At 41.7% G+C, this 22545-nt stretch overlaps 1 protein-coding gene across 3 annotated transcripts in view; it reads right to left on the bottom strand.

The window, feature by feature from the left end:
• The window catches only part of gstcd (glutathione S-transferase, C-terminal domain containing), a 131525-nt gene that overhangs the window by 108195 nt on the left and 785 nt on the right, over positions 1-22545 (bottom strand). For all 3 annotated transcript variants that reach the window (XM_061983883.2, XM_061983884.1, XM_061983881.2), the window contains exons 2-5: positions 20903-20987; positions 20369-20797; positions 11339-11791; positions 7200-7469 (exon numbers count right to left, since the gene is read on the bottom strand). In XM_061983883.2, the coding sequence (XP_061839867.1) occupies positions 7200-7469; positions 11339-11791; positions 20369-20797; positions 20903-20987 (1237 nt within the window). The remainder of the gene's footprint in view (positions 1-7199; positions 7470-11338; positions 11792-20368; positions 20798-20902; positions 20988-22545) is intronic.

Here is a 22545-nt window from a genome sequence, read left to right as displayed (position 1 = left end):
CTCCTCCTGGATGGCAGAGCTTCTCACCCTATCTCTAATGGAGAGCCCCGCCACCCGGCGGAGGAAACTCATTTCGGCCACTTGTACCCGTGATCTTGTCCTTTCGGTCATAACCCACAGCTCATGACCATAGGTGAGGATGGGAACGTAGATCGACCGGTAAACTGAGAGCTTTGCCTTCCGACTCAGCTCCTTTTTTACCACAACGGATCGATACAGCGTCCGCATTACTGAAGACGCCGCACCGATCCGCCTGTCGATCTCATGATCCACTCTTCCCTCATTTGTGAACAAGACTCTGAGGTACTTGAACTCCTCCACATGGGGAAGGGTCTCCTCCCTAACCCGGAGATGGCACTCCACCCTTTTCCGGGCGAGAACCATGGACTCGGAATTTCTGATTCTCATCCCAGTTGCGTCACACTCTGCTGCGAACTGATCCAGTGAGAGCTGAAGATCCTGGCCAGTTGAAGCCATCAGGACCACATCATCTGCAAAAAGCAGAGACCTAATCCTGCAGCCACCAAACCGGATCCCCTCAACGCCCTGACTGCACCTAGAATATCTGTCCATAAAAGTTATGAACAGAATCGGTGACAAAGGGCAGCCTTGGCAGAGTCCAACCCTCACTGGAAACGGGTCCGACTTACTGCCGGCAATGCGAACCAAGCTCTGACACTGATCATACAGGGAGCGGTGTCAAGTGGAGGTCGCAGCTTGCTGAGGGGTTGTTCTTCCAACGCAAGATAGACGGCTACGGACAACAGCGTGAAGGTAGGCTAGGATTTATTTAACATAAATCATGCACTACCGCGAACATAAACAATACAACCACAATCAACAACAAAAAAAAAAGAGGCAAGCGTGCCTAAAACGCAAGTGAAGCTAATCTTAAACAAAAACTAGGACATGGACATGGAAACTTACTTTTGTCAAAACGAGACCTGAACCGGAGTGACATAATGACAATGCAGGCAGGACGAGTGATGAACAAGGTATGCTTAAATAACAGTGACATGATTGGTGACAGGTGTGTGTGAGTCAAAACGTGAAACAGGTGCGTGACGTGACAGGTGAAAACTAATGGTTGCTATGGTGACAAAACAAAACAAAAGTGCACAAAAAGTCCAAAATTTAAACCGAACATTACTAAAACAAAACATGATCACACAGACATGACAGAATCCCCCCCTTACGGACAGATCCCAGATGTCCAAAAACAATATCAACAAGAGTCATGGGAGGGCGACATGGCGGTGGGTCGCCAGGCCACGTGTCCCCGTATCCAGCGGGGCAGAGTTAGGTGGCGGCGGCGAGTGGAACGCCGCTGCAGCAGGCGAGGCGGGCGCCCAGGGAATGGCCACATTCGTGGCCGACTGGGAGGTGGGCGCACTTGGCGTGGCGGGCGACCAGGTAGCGGCCATATCCGTGGCCGACGAGGAGGCAGGCGCTTCGTCATCGTGGCAGGCGTGGCTTGGCGTGGTGAGTCAGGCGGCGAAGCTCGGCGTGGCGCGTCAGGTGGCGAAGCTCTGCGTGGCGCGTCAGGCGGCGAAGCTCGGCGTGGGTCTTGGTATAGGTCTTGGTCTTGGCGTGGGTCTTGGTCTTGGCATGGCAGGTCTTGGTCTTGGCATGGCGGGTCTTGGTCTTGGCATGGCGGGTCTTGGTCTTGGCATGGCGGGTCTTGGTCTTGGCATGGCGGGTCTTGGTCTAGGTCTTGGCATGGCGGGTCTTGGTCTTGGCATGGCGGGTCTTGGTCTTGGCATGGCGGGTCTTGGTCTAGGTCTTGGCATGGCGGGTCTTGGTCTTGGCATGGCGGGTCTTGGTCTTGGTCTTGGCATGGCGGGTCTTGGTCTTGGTCTTGGCATGGCGGGTCTTGGTCTTGGTCTTGGCATGGCGGGTCTTGGCGTCGTGAAGCTGCGACTGGCGGCACTTGGCGTCGTGGAGCTGCGACTGGCGGCACTTGGCGTCGTGGAGCTGCGACTGGCGGCACTTGGCGTCGTGGAGCTGCGACTGGCGGCACTTGGCGTCGTGGAGCTGCGACTGGCGGCACTTGGCGTCGTGGAGCTGCGACTGGCGGCACTTGGCGTCGTGGAGCTGCGACTGGCGGCACTTGGCGTCGTGGAGCTGCGACTGGCGGCACTTGGCGTCGTGGAGCTGCGACTGGCGGCACTTGGCGTGGAGGGTCTTGGCGTGGAAGGTCTTGGTCTTGGGCTTGGCGTGGAGGGTCTTGGTCTTGGACTTGTTGAGCTGGTACCGGAGCTTGGCGTCGTGGAGCTGGTACCGGAGCTTGGCGTCGTGGAGCTGGTACCGGAGCTTGGCGTCGTGGAGCTGGTACCGGAGCTTGGCGTCGTGGAGCTGGTACCGGAGCTTGGCGTCGTGGAGCTGGTACCGGAGCTTGGCGTCGTGGAGCTACTGGTGCAGGTGGAGGTGGTCTAGCTGGGGGTTGCGGCTTGGCATGGCGAAGCTGAGTCACCCCACCTGTACAGTTCCCAGCCCTAGCCCCCCCCTCAAGGAGCGGATACCAGACGCGCTCCCCGCGGTCTGGAATCTTCTTTAGGGGTGGGTGTAGGGGTGTAGACTCCTCCCCACTAAATTGTCCAAAATGTCTATTCCCTACCCCCACTTTAGACTGTGTCTGAAAAAATCTAAATTTAGAGACAATTTTCTCAAAAGGATTTTTCTTTGAAACAAAGTCCATAGTGGGCGGCTGACAGAGGGTGTAAATAGACTCAAAAAAAAAATCTTGGTTTCTGACATCATCACCAGTGGGCGGGATGACGTCATCAGCACGGGTCTTCTGTGGCGGGAAGGAAGAATGGGCTGGTTGTGGAATCTTGTTGTCCGGATGAAGATTTTGGGGGAACAACGCGTTATGCTGGCGAGAAAAAGCCTTTCTGGCTGGCTTCCATTTTTGCCAGTGCGTCTCCATCACCTCCTCGTGGCCGGTCTGCGGAAGAACGTATGCTGCCTGCATTCTGTCAAGTGGAGGTCGCAGCTTGCAGAGGGGTTGTTCTTCCAACGCAAGATAGACGGCTACGGACAACAGCGTGAAGGTAGGCTAGGATTTATTTAACATAAATCATGCACTACCGCGAACATAAACAATACGACCACAATCAACAACAACAAAAAAAGAGGCAAGCGTGCCTAAAACGCAAGTGAAGCTAATCTTAAACAAAAACTAGGACATGGACATGGAAACTTACTTTTGTCAAAACGAGACCTGAACCGGAGTGACATAATGACAATGCAGGCAGGACGAGTGATGAACAAGGTATGCTTAAATAACAGTGACATGATTGGTGACAGGTGTGTGTGAGTCAAAACGTGAAACAGGTGCGTGACGTGACAGGTGAAAACTAATGGTTGCTATGGTGACAAAACAAAACAAAAGTGCACAAAAAGTCCAAAATTTAAACCGAACATTACTAAAACAAAACATGATCACACAGACATGACAAGCGGACCGCCACAATCAGACAGTCCAATGCCCCATACTCTCTGAGCACTCCCCACAGGACTTTCCGAGGGACACGATCAAATGCCTTCCCCAAGTCCACAAAGCACATGTAGACTGGTTGGGCAAACTCCCACGCACCCTCAAGGACCCTGCCGAGAGTATAGAACTGGTCCACAGTTCCACGACCAGGACGAAAGCCACGCTGTTCCTCCTGAATCCGAGGTTCGACTATCCGGCGTAACCTCCTCTCCAGTACACCTGAATAGACCTTACCGGGAAGACTGAGGAGTGTGATCACACGATAGTTGGAACACACCCTCCAGTTCCCCTTCTTAAAGTAGTATTGATTTTGTTATGCTCAAATAATTGTATGCAATAAAAGAGAATGAGTGACAAGTTTAAATATTGTGTTGCTTTTGCTAAACTGTCAACATCACTCAAAATAAATACATTGACAAATTTACAGTTAATATCGGCCGATCTCACCTATGCATGTGCTTTAATCCAAGAGTAGACTGAGGGCAGCAACAAAACGGAGCACTGCAGCAAAGTGGAGAGGCAATGGAGTATAATAATAACGCACAATCCAGCAGTACGGTAAAGTAACAGGCTAAGTTAATGTTTATTCTTGCCAGTTATACCATCAAATAGTGCCTGCCTTTTGTTAGTGAAAATGCGCCAAAAGAGAGTCAAGCCAGGTTTCGCAATAGATAGTTACCATGCAGCAGGAAAAGGCATACTGTAAGTGCTGTGGTCGTTATTCCTAAAACAGCTGCTGTCATTTAAACAATAAAATGTTATGTTCATAGCATTTTATGACCTCCACTTCAGGTTGCCTGCAAAACTTTTATTTCTCGTCTTTTGGAATGGATTGTTTTTACTGCATATAAAATCAGGGTCCGGCTGAATGTGCACCGTGCGCAGAATAACAAGTACATGTGCACGTTGTATTCTTCTATTATGAAAGGTCATTTTTATTAGCTGGTTCAATAAAAAAATAAAAAATAAATCTCACTGTCGTAAAAAAAAAAAAAAATGCACCCATAAATACAGCCCTCTTAAAATGTTAATTTGACGACTGAAAGCACTTCATGTGGAGCGCTGCCAAAGGGAGGAACCGTTCTACAATTAAGAAAGTCTGCCTGGAGCCAAAACATAAGATTAGAGAGTCATCCTTGAAGGTACGAAACGTCTGCGTCGGTGGAAATGAAAGATGGTAATAAATGCGAGATGTATAAATGATCAGCCGCGTTTGAACTTATTTTTGCAGAGAAAATCAGCTAATGAAGCTTAAAATGTAAGTGCAACGGTCTTTTTAGGCCACCTCCAGCTTTGTTGTGTTAATGATCTTTTTCACAGCATCATTTTGACTTGAGGGTGCATTTGAGCTATGAAAGATTTTGGTGAAGATCTACAGTACATCAGGGGTCGGCTACTTTGCCACCTCTTACACTAAAGAAAAACAGTCCGAAGACTCAAAACACAGCTTAAAAAACTTTGAAAGGTTTTTACATTTTACAGGCAAATAAATTGTCCCTTCAGAATTAAACCCTCCGTTTTCTTCTGAGATTTTTATTTTTTGGGATGAATTCATGGCTACTGCATGCACACCGGTTACCCCCTTCTTTTTGTCCTTCAGTCAGGAATCGGGACACATTAACGGCTCCAAATAAAAATAATATTATTTTTTTATTTTCAAAAAATAATATCCAAGGGAAATCACAACAAGGAAGCTGAAGAGATGCAAGTTTCCAATCCCTGAACTCAAGGTTTTAACTCATCAAAATCGCCCTCCCGTCAGCTATCCTCCATGAATCATGAAGTGGACGGCTACTGTAGTCATTTGGACAACTTAAACATTTTCACCCTCTGATTAGGAAAGGGGACATCGATAACAATGGCTGAACCCATTGTACAAAACCCAAAACCAGTGAAGTTGGCACGGTGTATAAATCGTAATTAAAAACAGAATAGAATGATTTTCAAATCCTTTTCAACCTATATTCAATTGAATAGACTGCAAAGACAAGATACTTAACGTTCGAACTGGTAAACTTTGTTATTTTTTGCAAATATTAGATCATTTGGAATTTGATGCCTGAAACATGTTTCAAAAAAGCTGGCACAAGTGGCAAAAAAGACTGAGAAAGTTAAGGAATGCTCATCAAACACTTATTTGGAACATCCCCCAGTTGAACAAACTGATTGGGAGCAGGTGGGTGCCATGATTGGGTATAAAAGCAGCTTCCATGAAATGCTCAGTCATTAACAAACAAGGATGGGGCGAGGGTCACCACTTTGTGAATAAATGCGTGACCAAATTGTCCAACAATTTAAGAACAACATTTCTCAACAAGCTATTGCAAGGGATTTAGAGATTTCACCACGTACGGTCTGTAATATCAGCAAAAGGTTCAGAGAATCTGGAGAAATCACTGCACTGCACAACAACACCCAAAAACGCCGCCGGCTTTGCTGCCCGAGCTCATCTAAGATGGACTGATGCAAAGTGGAAAAGTGTTCTGTGGTCTGACAAGTCAACATTTCAAATTGTTGTTGAAAACTGTGGACGTCGTGTCCTCCGGACCAAAGAGGAAAAGAACCATCCAGACTGTTCTAGGCGCAAAGTTCAAAAGCCAGCATCTGTGATAGTATGGGGGTGTATATAGTGCCCAAGGCATGGGTAACTTACACATCTGTGAAGGCACCATTAATGCTGAAAGGTACATACAGGTGTTGGGGCAACATATGTTGCCATCAAAGCAATGTCTTTTTCATGGACGCCCCTGCTTATTTCAGCAAGACAATGCCAAGCCACATTCTGCACGTGTTACAACAGTGTGGCTTCGTAGTAAAAGAGTGTGGGTACTAGACTGGCCTGCCTGTAGTCCAGACCTGTCTCCCATTGAAAATGTGTGGCGCATTATGTCAATAGGACAACAGAGACCCCGTGGCGACTTGGTGGAACCCGCCTTCTGCCCATGTACAGCTGGGATAGGCTCCAGCACCCCGCGCGACCCCATAAGGGACAAGCGGTAAAAAAATGGATGGATGGATGTTTCAATTGTTACACCTGCAGCTTATATGTGCAGTCAACATAACATAACATTTGTGCAAAAACTATGTGGGTGCAGGTTTAATTCTTTCGTCGGTAAAGTGTGCGGAACAAACGTCCAATTTCTTGCCACTTTCACATCTTTGGGCCACTGGTGCAACTTGAATCCGTCCCTGTTCGTGTTGTTACACCCTCCGACAACACACCGACGAGGCATGATGTCTTCAAGGTACGGAAAACAGTCGAAAAAACGGAAAATAACAGAGCTGATTTGACTCGGTGTTTGTAATGTGTTGGAGAAAATGGCGGATTGCTTCCCGATGTGACGTCACAACGAGCGAATAATAGAAAGGCGTTTAATTCGCCAAAATTCACCCATTTAGAGTTCGGAAATCGGTTAAAAAAATATATGGTCTTTTTTCTGCATATCAAGGTATATATTGACGCTTACATAGGTCTGGTGATAATGTTCCCCTTTAAAGTTTCATTCCAGTGTCATATAGATAAGAATGTACTGTTCTTCTGTAGACACTTGGGACAACAGCACCCCTGCTGGTTGCAACTTAAAAGTACACTATTTTAAGCTCAATTGCATATAGTTAGTCATCAAATGATTTCTTAAACAAAGACTGAATTTAAAAGTCGCTTATTTAATACTATTGTGTAAATGTGAAAGTGTTTTACTTTGAGTTTGGTCATGGTGGGCCGGGGACCGCCAACAAAAGGGAGCTGTGTGGTCGTCTCCTCTTCATGCTCTAGTTGACTTGGTGGGTTGCCCTCGACTAGCTGTGGCGGCCCCGCTGTGCAAGATGCCAGAGCCTCAGGGCTGACCAGCGTTATCCCGCAGGCTTTTGCAGCCCGCAGTAGCCCGGGTACCTCCTGAACGCGGCTGTACCAGCGCAGCAGGTGGGGGATGTGGTGCAGAGTGCTGGCAGCAGGAGCCGGGAGGGAAGACTATCAAAGAAAGAAGCAAAAAAAAAAGGACTCATGAGCAGAGTTCATCAAAACATGACCCGCAGGTGGGCAAGGAGGCAGGAGTGACTAAAAAAAAGACATGATCAGAGCAGCATTGATAATGTTAGCGCTTAGTGATATGACAAGTGAGCCGCCATGGAAAGAAACAGTTGTGTCGCCGCGCGACAGCGGCCGTCCAGAGGAGACACGCTAGGCCGAGTGTGAAACTGGAAACCACTGGAGCACAGCTGACTTCTAAGAGCCTCGTTGTGGGAACTTTGGCTCATTCCCAACGTGGAGGAATAGCTGGTGACGGCTGGAGGGTGAAATGGAGGTTAATGCTGACGACCCAGACGAAAAACATACAGTATACTATTGAATATGATTGAGAAGCGCTTGAGGTCGTACAATTCAGAATGAACACCACATTTTTGTGAAAGTACATCTCTGGGGTCGCATAAAGCTTCAGGAATCATGACCTCAGCATAATGTGCTAAAAGTTCAACGGGCATCAAAATGTTTGTATAGCCGTTTTTCTCTTTCTGTGTTCTTTTGTGGTATTTTTTTTAACGATTAGCAGTGACACTAAAGCATCGCATTACATCACTTGTTAATAAACGAATAGTCTGAGAAATCTCACGTTGCAGTCTCATTGTGTGCTTTAAAGAATGTATTTGATAAATACAACACTTTCTGTGCTTGCCTTAACCTTCTTTTTTCCAACATTGAAACTGCATTTAGGTGTGCATTATAGTGCTGTCAAATAATTTAATTTTTAATCATATTAATCACACTTTTTAATTGTTATTATGATGAATTACAGTAAATTACTTGCAATTTAAATTAACTTTAAAAAATACCCCGATATTTTGACACAAATGCAATTTTTATGTCAGAATGTCATAATTTATTTGCTAAAAACTTGTCAACAGTATTATCTTAAATGTGTATTTTGAAGCGGTATTTGTCACAGAGCACACCAGTCCGAGTCTCCTCACTCATCATTGCACTGGCGTATACATTGACCATGCAATGCATACCATGCATATACAGTCGTGCTCAAAAGTTTACAGACACTTCATCAGCCCGGAGGTTGGGTCTTCAAGATTCAAGATGCTTTATTATTGTCCATTCTTTAATGTAATTTAAAATTACATTTTCGGCACAGTCCCACTAAGAGCAGACATACGTTACAAGGGGGACAAGACGGGACCGCCAACGGATCAGCCAATTACGGCGCTCCTTAAAAAAGGTGGGAAAAAGCTGACATTTGGAAAGGGGGAAGAGTAAAAAAAGTATCAGTCTAAGGCTGGACCCTCGGGAGGGGTCGAGACTGAGTCCAAGAAAAAAACCTCACATAGCATAGCACACATAAACATGATACATGTAATCACAACAACTCGCAACAGGGGGGGGGGGGGGGGGGGGGGGGGGGGGGCTGGAGGCCGGCTGCCGCTATAAAGCGCTACTCAGCCGTCCACAACCTCGAAGAGGAATTAAGCAATGGTGAAGGCGTTGATTGGGGGAGGGGCAGGTGCGTGCATGTATGCCCAATTAACTTGGGTGAGATGTTATAATAAATAAATAAATGGGTTATACTTGTATAGCGCTTTTCTACCTTCAAGGTACTCAAAGCGCTTTTGACAGTATTTCCACATTGACACACACATTCACACACTGATGGCGGGAGCTGCCATGCAAGGCGCTAACCAGCAGCCATCAGGAGCAAGGGGTGAAGTGTCTTGCCCAAGGAAACAACGGACGTGACTAGGATGGTAGAAGGTGGGGATTGAACCCCAGTAACCAGCAACCCTCCGATTGCTGGCACGGCCACTCTACCAAATTCGCCACGCTGTCCCCATGTTGAAATGTTTTTGTGGACTAGGGCCGATCTCAAAGTTCGACACCAGGTGTAATGAAAAAAAGGAAGGTCAAAAGTGTCCATCGTTGAGGGTCTTGGGTGCAGTTGGGTGTTCAAACAGGACAATGACCCCAAACACATGTCAGAAGTGGTAAAGGAATGGCTAAATCAGGCTAAAATTAAGGTTTTAGAATGGCCTTCCCAAAGTCCTGACTTAAACGTGTGGACAATGTTGAAGAAACAAGTACATATCAGAAAACCAACAAATTTAGCTGAACTGCACCAATTTTGTCAAGAGGAGTGGTCAAAATTCAACCAGAAGCTTGTGGATGACTACCAAAAGCGCCTTATTGCAATGAAACTTGCCAAGGTACATGTAACCAAATATTAACATTGCTGTATGTATACTTTTGACCCAGCAGGTTTGGTCACATTTTCAGAAGACCCATAATAAATTCATAAAAGAACCAAACTTCATGAATGTTTTTTGTGACCAACAAGTATGTGCTCCAATCACTCTATCACAAAAAAATGAGAGTTGGAGAAATGATTGGAAACTCAAGACAGCCATAACATTATGTTCTTTACAGGTGTATGCAAACTTTTGACCACGACTGTATATTGTATGCATGGCTGCCGTTTAGGTAACCATTAAAGGAGCAAAATAAATTGGGTGATTAAGCAGTGTTGATACATGTTGATGCGATATTTTTTTGTGATTAATCACATGCTCTAACTCGTTAAATTTGACAGCCCTAGTGCATTAATTAAAACACAGATCACGGCACTGACATATCACCACTCTCATCTGTGCTCTATTGCAGCGGCTGTACAGAAACAAATGTCAGCATATTCAAAGTTCAAGGCACTGTGGATTTTATCCGTTTTAATTATTTACACTTAAGGCCGCAATGAATAATCCATCAAATCAACTCATTTGATGAGGAAAAAAAGCTTCAATTCACATTCTGTTGCTTCGATTAATCGTTAAATTAAAATTATAGAGTGCCCAGAACTTTCAAATTGCTTGGATAGTTTATGCACGGCCTATGCAATGGAGCGCACATGAGAGCGGTGGTGCATGGATGCTGTGATCTGTGTGGAGACGAACAGCTGAGTTATTTATTTATTTTTAAATATTTATGTTAAAATGCTATTTAAATATTGATAATGTTCATTTATTATATAAAAACAGGAAACTATGCATTGAGGCTATAATGTGCATCTTATCCGATTACTCGATGGATCGAACAAACTAACTTATAAATTACTTGATTACTAAACAGCTACAGCCATAGTTACACTCATTAAACCAGGGGTCCCCAAACTACGGCACGCCAGCATCCAAAGTCTGGCCCGCGGGAAGTCCCATGTTTTGTTTTTTTGTTTTAATCTGTCCTTTCAAATCCATTTCTCCTAGCCACTCAGGCAAATCATATTGTCTAAAAATGCATTTTCACATCAATAACGTGACATCATCACGCTCGAGCCGCAGCAAGTGCACGCTCTTTCAGTTAATTAGTGCGCGAGGAATATATATGTATGTGTATGTATGTATATATACAGCCTGGCCCCCGGCCAAATTTTTCTAACCCATTGCGGAGCCCTGCATTCAACTATTAATCGAAGCAACATGATTTTTATCTAACATTGTTTTCTAATCAAATTAATTGATTAATCATTGCAGCCCTGATCAAAATTAACATACTGTTTTGTTGTTTATATTTTACAAAGGTTAACTTCTTTTTACATTTGTATGACAAATAAGTAAAATGCATGATTGGCATTATTTGTTTGTCTCTGGTTAAGCCTGGCCAATGTTTATTCTTTCATAAACGGTTATCTATTTTAGTCCAATTTAACAATCTTGAACTGTTGCAGCAAAAAAATAATTCACGTCTTTCTAATTTAGCACGTTTGCGTCGTACTTGAGGTGATACATTAAGAATAAAGAGGCTAGATGTTATGTATTGGCACAGACGCAGCATAATGATTAACAGACACTCACCAGGTATTGATGTATGCATGGCAACAGGACCACATCGGTCAGTGTGAAGTACAGCCCCTCAGCAAAGAGATGCTCCAGCTCAGGCAGGTCGTTGGTCTTCACTTTCCTGATCTCAGAGCACTCTCTGGTGGCCACAGAAGGACCTGCAGCGACAGACAGCTTAGCCAGAGCTGCCCTGAGCTCAAGTCCATTAGGCGGCGTGCTGGACTGGGGGTCACAATCCGCGCGTCCCCCGTCAGCTTGGTTGATGTCATTCTTTTCGTTTTGTCTCTGCTCCTGGAGCTTTTGCCGGCGTATTTTGTCATCGTTGTGGACCTTGACGGGTTCGGCCAGCCTTCGCTCCAGAGTGAGGATGGAGACGGGGGGTGGCTGGGTTTGGATAGAAGGGTTACGGAGGTGGTCTTCGACAGCTGACGGGATCCCAATTTCACACAGCCTGGTCCACTTGCTCACCTAAAACGTCATACACACACAATACTTAAAACATGGGCAGCTGTAAGCTAATGTATTAGATTAAAAAAATAACTAAGGCTTTTACTCTGCTAGTATGGTTCATTGTGTCAAATGTGAATGCAATCCTTGTGGACTTAGACTGCTTGAAAAATGAGAGACATGGACGCTACATGGGCCAAATACATTGACCAGTGTTAAAATTACAGATTGACCGATATGGTTTTTAAGGGCCGATACTGATTATTAGTAATAAGCCTACTCAGTGGCCTTGTGGTTAGAGTGTCCGCCCTGAGATCGGTAGGTTGTGAGTTCAAACCCCGGCAGAGCTAACCAAAGACTATAAACATTAGACCCATTACCTCCCTGCTTGGCACTCAGCATCATTTGTTGGAATTGGGGGTTAAATCACCAAAATGATTCCCGAGCGCGGCCACCGCTGCTGCTCACTGCTCCCCTCACCTCCCATGGCGTGGAACAAGGGGATGGGTCAAATGCAGAGAATAATTTCACCACACCTAGTGTGTGTGTGAGACTATCAGTGGTACTTTAACTTTAATCAAACAGGCCACGTCAGTAAGGCTTTAAATTATTTTTTAAAAACATAATTTTTGAGGAAACGCCGGACCAGTAGCGACATAATGTTTTATGCGGTGCTAATGATGCGGTAATATAGCACCGAACAACACCAGGGGATTTCACAAACACTTTTATTACCTGTGTCTATTACTGCGGGTCAGAAGAGCATCAACACTGGCATTTCAAAATATGAGAAATCATCTGGGGAAACTGGTGAAAATATAATACAATAAATAAAATACAATAACTCGCAATCTACTTAATTAATTCATTCATTTATGTACTTATTCTACAGGGACAGTACAATAAAACATTGCTACCCGTAACCGATGTCAAAGTACATAAGACTTTGCAACCCTTGTCCCTGGTTAGGCTTTTAAAAAAAGATGAGAAAAGTGTAAAACACATACAAAAAGATTGAGACAAGTACAAAAATAAAAACACATTGAAAATAATTGGCCCCATTTGTCCATACTACACCCAGTTCTAGTGCTCACACTTCTGATTTTACTTAAGCCACTTTTTAATGTCCGACTGTGACTTTAACTCCAGTGGCAAAGAGTTCCACAGATGTGAGGCCTTCACTGAGATCACAGACTGACCCAGAGTCGTCCGGCACCTTTTCACCGACTGCAGCAATAATAAGAGCGCCGACAGGGAACAAACACCAGAAGGGAAGTGACAGATCGTCACAAATACTGCCACATCCAAAAACAGAAAGCATGTTCGCCTTCTCCGTCAGGAGGTCATGACAGTAAGGCTGTCTTCAAATTGTTAAAGATTTGATGACTCGATTCGGAGAAATCTGATTCGACTATCAACCCAGCAGTCGAACCATCTGATATTGAAACTACATGGGGGACATGATCGAAGCTTTATCGTGATGCGCTGCTGTCAGACACGAAGCTTGCGTGCCATCATCGGAAATTGGACATGGCGCAGCCCACAGGTGTAGCGCTGCATTTGCAAATAAAATGATCCTTCCACTGGTTCATATATAAGAACTTTGTTACAACTTTTACTTCCTTTATCTAGTGAAGTTTGAGGTCCTCTTCCCGCCACGCCGGAGCCAAGAACCTAACAAACTGTGGTTGAGCCTTTTTTTGAGTTGCGAAAAAGTTGCAAATTAGATCATTGTTTTGTCCACTTAATGAAATACTTGAATTCATTTTATAAATATATTCATCCATCCATTTTCTACAATTAACTTAAAATAGAGCACATCCATACTGACACCTAGTGGCCAGTCAATATACAACCCCGCTGTCAGAAGTAGAAATACTACAAGCCCTTCCTTCCTGCAGCAGTCAGACTGTTCAACAAAGCCTGCTCCCAGTAGGTCGCAGAAACACAACTGGACAATTAATCCTGACCTTGTGCAATAAAAATAATGTTTACTTAATGTCATATTATGTTCATCATGTGCAATATTATAATTACTTTGTGTACTGTGTGCTTGTCTGTTAGTTAGTTACCGGTAGTTTCAGTTTATTTCGAACATGCATACAATACAATTACAAAGTAATGCATCACACAGTTCTAGTTGTTTCATTACAGCATGTCCGAAAAGCAGTAGGAAGAAGCAGAGCTTATTTAACCCTAGCCCTTTTCATACCATAGCACAGTGGTTCTTAACCTTGTTGGAGGTACCGAACCCCATCAGTTTCATATGTGCATTCACCGAACCCTTCTTTAGTGAAAAATAAAAGTTTTTTTTTTTTTTTTAATTCAAGACAAAGTTATATGTTTTTTTTTTTTTACTGGTGCACAAAATGAACCACAACAAATTACACACCTGCAAATCAGATGGAAAATTATAGGGAACATTGTTTAGGGGTATCCATAATACGCCGTTAGGGAGAAATTTTTATTTACACGATGAGTCGGGTGTGTCTTGACCTCCGCCGAACCCCTGAGGCCGACTCACCGAACCCCTAGGGTTCGATCGAACCCAGGTTAAGAACCACTGCCATAGCAGTTTTATCCCATTTCTTTGTATTCTGTTTGTAACAGAACAGTGAATGAAAAAATGTGTAATAAACTAATGTACAATAAGTAAGTAAACACATTTTAAATACATAAATAAATATTACACATTTAAACACATACACAATAATAAAAATTTTCATAAAGAAATATGTGCCATTGTTATTGAAAATGCCGACTACAAAACGTTTATCTTTACCAAAACTGCAGCTCTCAGCTTTTTTTTTTTTTTTTTTGCTGAAAATAATTTCACACGATATTTGTTTTATTGTATGTATATTTTTTTTCAGCTTTGTTTTTTGTTTAATTTGTGTACTTAGTTATTTTGTATGCAATCTAAGCCCTTTGCTGCTGTAATTCTATAAATTTCCCAGTGGTGGGATAAATTATCTTATTCCATCTTATTTTACATATCATCATCTGTTTATTTCTCTTTAAAAAAATAAATCATAGATTGGACCGATGGTCGACTATGGGCAAAATCTAATGAATCAGATTATGATTCCCTACATGACGGTGTGAATGCCTCACACTATTATTTCATTGTGGCCTTTTTAAGGAGCTATCTTAAACTAGTGTGATCAGCTGATGAGCAGCCTGTATGAGTTTAAATACAATTTTCAATAAACTGGTGCGTTTTTTTTCTTTCTTGCTTCTCTTTTTTTTTTTTTGCATTTTAATGTTCTATTTATCATCTGGGTAAAACCCACCAGTGCCAAAAATAACTTTCTATCCCCTCCTGCTCCGGCCCGGCTGCACTAAATGATAATATAAATACATTTAATAAAGTCAAATACAAATAAGGCAACAAGAGAAGTATCCTACACTTCTCTTTTGTATCTACATCTACATCAACTATATGATTTGCCTGAGAAGCTGGACAGGACACAAAAAAAAATAATAATAATAAAAAATACTGATTACTTGTACTGTATATTTCCTCTTGGTCTTAAAGTATTGTTTAGGGGTCCATGGGGCAGTAACAGTCACACAATTCAACTCTTTCTCAGGCCACACGCAACATTTTTCTTGCTTATATTTCCCCATCCACTACTCTATTTATATTTTTTTCATTAAAATAAACTTTGGTCCTAAATGGCTTACCAGACTAACCGAACTGACCAATCTCATCAGTCCCTTGAGCCGGAATCTAACCAACCACACAAGGCACCACGCAATATAAACCAATAAGAACCACTGCAAGGCGGGCCTAGGCTGAGTTTTGGCCATTCCTTCTTTGCAAGCATAGCCGCGCCTGTCACGATCCGCGAGTATATCAACTTGAATCTCAAGGCAGAAAGGCACAACCTGATTTGTGACTGGCTCGAGATGGAAGGGGATAGTAGCAGGATATCATCAAGTACCGTAGTTTCCGGACTATAAGGCGCACTTAAAAAAAATTGTTCTCAAAATTTGACAGTGCGCCTTATAGCCCGATGCGTCTAATGTACAGAATAATTCTGGTTTTGCTTACCGACCTCGAAGTAATTTTATTTGGTACATGGTATAATGATAAGTGTGACCAGTAGATGGCAGTCAAACATAAGAGATACATGAAGACTGCACTATGATGGCAATATGACTCAAGTAAACAACACCAACATTTTATATGTTCCATTGAAAATATAGAACATTACACATGGTGCTCAAGAATCTATCAAGATGTTTTAGTACGACTTTGGTAAGCTATGAAGCCGCACCGCTTGATGTGCTTCAACATACTAGTATTATTATGGTGTGTGTATAAGGTAAGACATATTATCTGGCAGGCAGCACGGTGGAAGAGGGGTTAGTGCGTCTGCCTCACAATACGAAGGTCCTGAGTAGTCTTGGGTTCAATGCCGGGCTCGGGATCTTTCAGTGTGGAGTTTGCATGTTCTCCCCGTGACTGCGTGGGTTCCCTCCGGGTATTCCGGCTTCCTCCCACTTCCAAAGACATGCACCTGGGGATAGGTTGATTGGCAACACTAAATTGGCCCTAGTGTGTGAATGTGAGTGTGAATGTTGTCTGTCTATCTGTGTTGGCCCTGCGATGAGGTGGCGACTTGTCCAGGATGTACCCCGCTTTCCGCCCGATTGTAGCTGAGATAGGCTCCAGCACCCCCGCGACCCCAAAGGGAATAAGCGGTAGAAAATGGATGGATAGATATTATCTGGCGTTTTGTTTCGCAATATTTTGCAAAAGCAACTTTTCTTACCTTCTGGTACCTGTATTTGGGATCTGCATAAATCCTAAAAAATTGTGTGCGTCTGTCTTTGTAATCCGTGCAGACGCCGTAGTCGATAAGCTTCTTTTTTTTCCTCTATCTTCTTATTATGAGACATTCATCCTCCACTGTTGCCATTTCTAATATAAAGTAGTGTAAAGTCCTTACTTATATCGGTCAGTAAACTCGCCATCAAAGCGCTAAAACGTACCAGTGTAGTGAATTTACATTATTCACCCAAGGAACTTTAGTTATTAGAGAGTTCCGGTCGGACGTTTTTTCACGGGACACTGGTGAAAATATAATACAATACATTATTGTATTGTATTAACGGTGTTGTTGTTTCGGGATGGGGAGATGCTGCTCCGTTATTGATTGAAGTAAAGTCTGAATGTCATTAAAACAGTTAGCTCCATCTTTTGACACTTCTTCCACACCCGTCCTTGCACGCTACACCGCTACAACAAAGATGACGGGGAGAAGACGCTGCCAAAGGTGAGCCATGTAAATGAGACCGCCCACAAAACGGCGCACCCGGAAGCGACTGTAGGAAAGCGGCTTGAAGATGATCTGTAAAACATAATCTATGCAACAAATTGACCAAAGAATCACCATTACATGTTATGTAGACCACAAGGAAGTGTTTTCAATTTAGAAACAAATTATAATATGACTCTTTTAATGCGCCCTATAATCCGGTGCGCCTTATATATGAAAAAAATATAAAAAATAGACTATTCGTCTGCAGTGCGCCTTACAATCCAGTGCGCTCTATGGTCCAGAAAATACGGTACTTCTAAATTGCGAAGAAAAAGAAAAGAAAAGAGATTAAGAGTTTTGCGTGGATAATAGTAGGTCTATAAAAAAGATCAAATTGATAATTCCTCATACCGCAGAAGATGTACGACATCCCAGACGTAGATATGGAATTATTAAAGAACATAAGTTTAAATCATTATCACAGAGAAAAAGGTATTAAAGAAAAGTATTCGGAATACTGTATGTCAAAATATATACAGATGCATATAAAAGTTTAAAAAATAGAGTAGGAGCTTCAGAAGTTATTCCACAATAAAACAGTTTTGAATAAAATAATTTTTTTAATTATAGTTTTTGGATGTGCTCTATTTTTTGCCTTCATTATAACACTTATATAAGACTTTTAAAGTCATTTTGATAGTAGGCTAATTCAACTAATATAGACACTTACATCATGTGTTGTCTTCATTATAACACTTATATAAGACTTTTAAAGTCATTTTGATAGTAGGCTAATATGACTTATATAGACACTTATATCATGTGTTGCCTTTATTATAACACTTACATAAGACTTTTAAAGTAATTTTGATAGTAGGCTAATATGACTAATATAGACACATCATGTGTTGTCTTCATTATAACACTTATATAAGACTTTTAAAGTCATTTTGATAGTAGGCTAATACAACTAATATAGACACTTACATCTTGTGTTGTCTTCATTATAACACTTATATAAGATTTTTAAAGTCGTTTTGATAGTAGTCTACAACACATGATGTAAGTGTCTATATTGGTTGTATTAGCCTACTATCAAAATTAAGTTAAGTTAACTTAATACAACCAATATAGACACTTAGATCATGTGTTGCCTTCATTATAACACTTATAAAAGACTTTTAAATTAATTTTGATAGTAGGCTAATATAACTAATATAGACACTTACATAACGTGTTGTCTTCATTATAACACTTAAGACTTTTAAAGTCATTTTGATAGTAGGCTAATACAACTAATATAGACACTTACATCATTTGTTGCCTTCATAACACTTATATAAGACTTTTAAAGTCATTTTGATAGTAGGCTAATATAACTAATATCATACTTGTCAACCTTGAGACCTCCGAATTCGGGAGAAATAATCTGTTCATGAATGAGTATATCCGTTCGGCCACCGTGTTCAATGGAGAAGTCTGATCTACAAAATGTGCAGGCAGCATACAACCTTCCCCTTCGAGCTGTCCTGGATGAACTGAAATTATTTTTTCCAATCATTTTGTAACTTGCAAGCGTACTTCTTCTTCTTACTCGTCGTCGCCATGTCTCTTCTTTGTTCTTCTGCTTCGTTTCTGTTATGTTTTTGGACATTACTACTTGCCGTAGTTTTGAAGCAATGCATGATGGGAATCCGGATGTTGTGTGTCAGTGTATTAACGTGCCGGCTGGAATAAACACACGCTGAGAAATCGCTCCGTGCCTGCCTACCTTATGGGTTATAGATAAACCTATGGATAACGGAGACATATATAATAGTCTCCTTTTCAGGTGAGAGAGGACGCTAAAGGCAGAGCCTTTAAAAGGGAACATTATCACCAGACCTATGTAAGCGTCAATATATACCTTGATGTTGCAGAAAAAAGACCATATATTTTTTTAACCGATTTCCGAACTTTAAATGGGTGAATGTTGGCGAATTAAACGCCTTTCTATTATTCCCTCTCGGAGCGATGACCTCACGTTGTGACGTCACATCGGGAAGCAATCCGCCATTTTCTCAAACACATTACAAACACTGAGTCAAATCAGCTCTGTTATTTTCCATTTTTTCGACTGTTTTTCGTACCTTGGAGACATCATGCCTCGTCTGTGTGTTGTCGGAGGGTATAACAACACGAACAGGGACGGATTCAAGTTGCACCAGTGGCCCAAAGATGCGAAAGTGGCAAGAAATTGGACGTTTGTTCCGCACACTTTACCGACGAAAGCTATGCTACAACAGAGATGGCAAGAATGTGTGGATATCCTGCGACACTCAAAGCAGATGCATTTCCAACGATAAAGTCAAAGAAATCTGCCGCCAGACCCCCAGGAAAAGAGAGCGGATGAGGGTATGTCTACAGAATATATTAATTGATGAAAACTGGGCTGTCTGCACTCTCAAAGTGCATGTTGTTGCCAAATGTATTTCATATGCTGTAAACCTAGTTGTTAGTTTCCTTTAATGCCAAACAAACACATACCAATCGTTGGTTAGAAGGCGATCGCCAAATTCGTCCTCGCTTTCTCCTGTGTTGCTGGCTGTCGTGTCGTTTTCGTCGGTTTCGCTTGCATACGGTTCAAACCGATATGGCTCAATAGCTTAAATTTCTTCTTCAATTTCGTTTTCGCTACCTGCCTCCACACTACAACCATCCGTTTCAATACATGCGTAATCTGTTGAATCGCTTAAGCCGCTGAAATCTGAGTCTGAATCCGAGCTAATGTCGCTATACTTTGCTGTTCTATCTGCCATGTTTGTTTGTATCGGCATCACTATGTGACGTCACAGGAAAATGGACGAGTGTATATAACGATGGTTAAAATCAGGCACTTTGAAGCTTTTTTTTAGGGATATTGCTTGATGAAATTTTGAATAAAAAATTTAAAAATAAAATAAGCCACTGGGAACTGATTTTTAATGGTTTTAACCCTTCTGAAATTGTGATAATGTTCCCCTTTAAGGCACTGCCCCCAATATTGTTGTCCGGGTGGAAATCGGGTGAAATTCGGGAGAATGGTTGCCCCGGGAGATTTTCGGGAGGGCCACTGAAAATCGGGAGTCTCCCCGGGAAAATCGGGAAGGTTGGCAAGTATGACTAATATAGACACTTACATCATGTGTTGTCTTCATTATACCTCTTATACAAGGCTTTTAATTTGTTTGCGGCTCCAGACAGATTTGTCTTTTGTATTTTTGGTCCAATATGGCTCCTTCAACATTTTGTATTGCCTAACCCCTGCCTTAGACGCTTTGTGCTTTGCCAACAAACTAGACTTTCTTACCTCAGCACAAGCCTTGAGACAAGTCTTCTTGAAGCCCAGCAATGCCAGCACGTCATTCCTGGAGGGATCAGCCTCGATGGTCTTGTTGATGATGTGCCTCAAGACCACAGCCAGCCCAGCCCTGCACAGTTCCCCGGTCTCGTCCAACACTGCAGGGAGACGGCAGCCCCTTACCAGCCGTGGAAGACCCTCTGACTTCATGTCCAGCACGTCCACGCACTCTGGTATCTGACCTTTAAGGGCCTCTAAGTTGCCATGCTCGCTGGCAACCAGGTGGACTTTGAAGGAGTTGCAGTCACAGTAGGACAGCAGGAAGAAGACGATGGAGGAGTGCAGAGGGAGACGAGCTTCTTCATCTTGGCAACACACCTCCAAGTAGAGAGAGGAAGGCTGCTGCTTTTCGTCCCTCATTGGAACTATGCGAACACACTTCGGAACAAAAAACTATTTGCAAAATATCACATCTGAGTAAATAATGTAGGTACAGCAGTATTTAGTCATGTTAGTGTCCTGTGATGTGCAGCACAAACCCACGTTGTTTATGCAAACTTCCGGGTTGCTTCTTCTTCGTCGTCTGTGCAAAAGCTGAAACCAAGCGCTGCCGGCGCCACAGCGCTTCCTGCCACCGTATGTGAAACACATGAAAAGACAAACTTCCACGAACGGCACACCGGCCTTAACTATTGTGAAACATCAAACCATTGTTTTTGTACTTATTTTGACTATTATTATTTCTCGATTGTTTGTCAATGTTGCAGTTTATAAATAAAGATACAAATAAATAAATAAAAACAATTAAAAAAAACATCAAACCAATGTTCACTGTATGAAAAACAATTTGAAAATGAATTTTACCTTTGAAACCTCATTATACTATTGGCTAAGTTTTATATTCATAAATGTAAATTTCTCAATACCCGACCTGTTTTTTGTGCCTTTAAAAAAGATTTAGAACTCTACATTAAAACACTCTCTACCTCCAACAACCAAAAAGCTATGAAAACGATGATGCTGTGTTCCAAATTTAAGTTATTTACTGAAATTGAGTGAGCCTATGGCTTTGCACTTTGTTCTATTGTATATATATATATATATATCTATATATATATATATATATATATATATATAGTATTCTTTTTTAGTTACTTTGAATTTACAACCACCTGGCGCTGCTTTGTACTGTTTTTGTATTTAACTTTGATTATTATTTTCAACTGTTTGTAAATGTTGAAATTTATAAATAAAGGTTTATTAAAAAAATAAAAAAATAAAACCAATGTTCACTGTATGAAAAAAAACTTGAAAAGGAATTTTACCTTTGCAACCTCATTATACTTTTGGCTAAATTGTATATTCATAAATGTAAGTTTCTCAATACCCGACTTGTTTTTGTGTGCCTTTTAAAAAAGATTTAGAACCCTACATTAAAACACTCTCTACCTCTAACAACCAAAAAGCTGTGAAAACGATGATGCTGTGTTCCAAATTTAAGTTATTTACTGAAATTGAGTGAGGCTATGGCTTTGCACTTTTTTCATTATATATATATATATATATATTTTTTTTTTTTGCATTCTATTTTAGTTACTTTGAATTTACAACCCCCTGGCGCTGGTTTGTACTGTTTTTGTACTGTTTTGTACTGTTTTTGTACTTACTTTGATTTATTATTTTCAACTGTTTGTAAATGTTGATTTTTTTTTTAAAATAAATAAAAAAAAAAAAAAAATCTAAATTAGAAAATACATCAAACCAATGTTCCCTGTATGAAAAAAAAAAAAAAAAAAGGAATTTTACCTTTGCAACCTCATTATACTATTGGCTAAGTTTTATATTCATAAATGTAAGTTTCTCAATACCCGCCCTGTTTTTTGTGCCTTTAAAAAAGATTTAGAACTCTACATTAAAACACTCTCTACCTCTAACAACCAAAAAGCTGTGAAAACGATGATGCTGTGTTCCAAATTTAAGTTATTTACTGAAATTGAGTGAGCATATGGCTTTGCACTTTGTTTTCTTATATATATATATATATATATATATATATATATATATATATATATATATATATATATATATATATATATATATATGTATATATATATATATTGTATTATATTTTGGTTACTTTGAATTTACAACCCCCTGGCGCTGCTTTGTACTGTTTTTGTATTTAA

This window comes from Nerophis lumbriciformis, linkage group LG25 (genome assembly GCF_033978685.3).
Source record: "Nerophis lumbriciformis linkage group LG25, RoL_Nlum_v2.1, whole genome shotgun sequence".
In the NCBI taxonomy this organism is placed as follows: Eukaryota; Metazoa; Chordata; class Actinopteri; order Syngnathiformes; family Syngnathidae; genus Nerophis; species Nerophis lumbriciformis.
The sequence above is the reverse complement of the archived record's forward strand: the minus strand, read 5'-3'. Positions and strand labels throughout refer to the sequence as shown.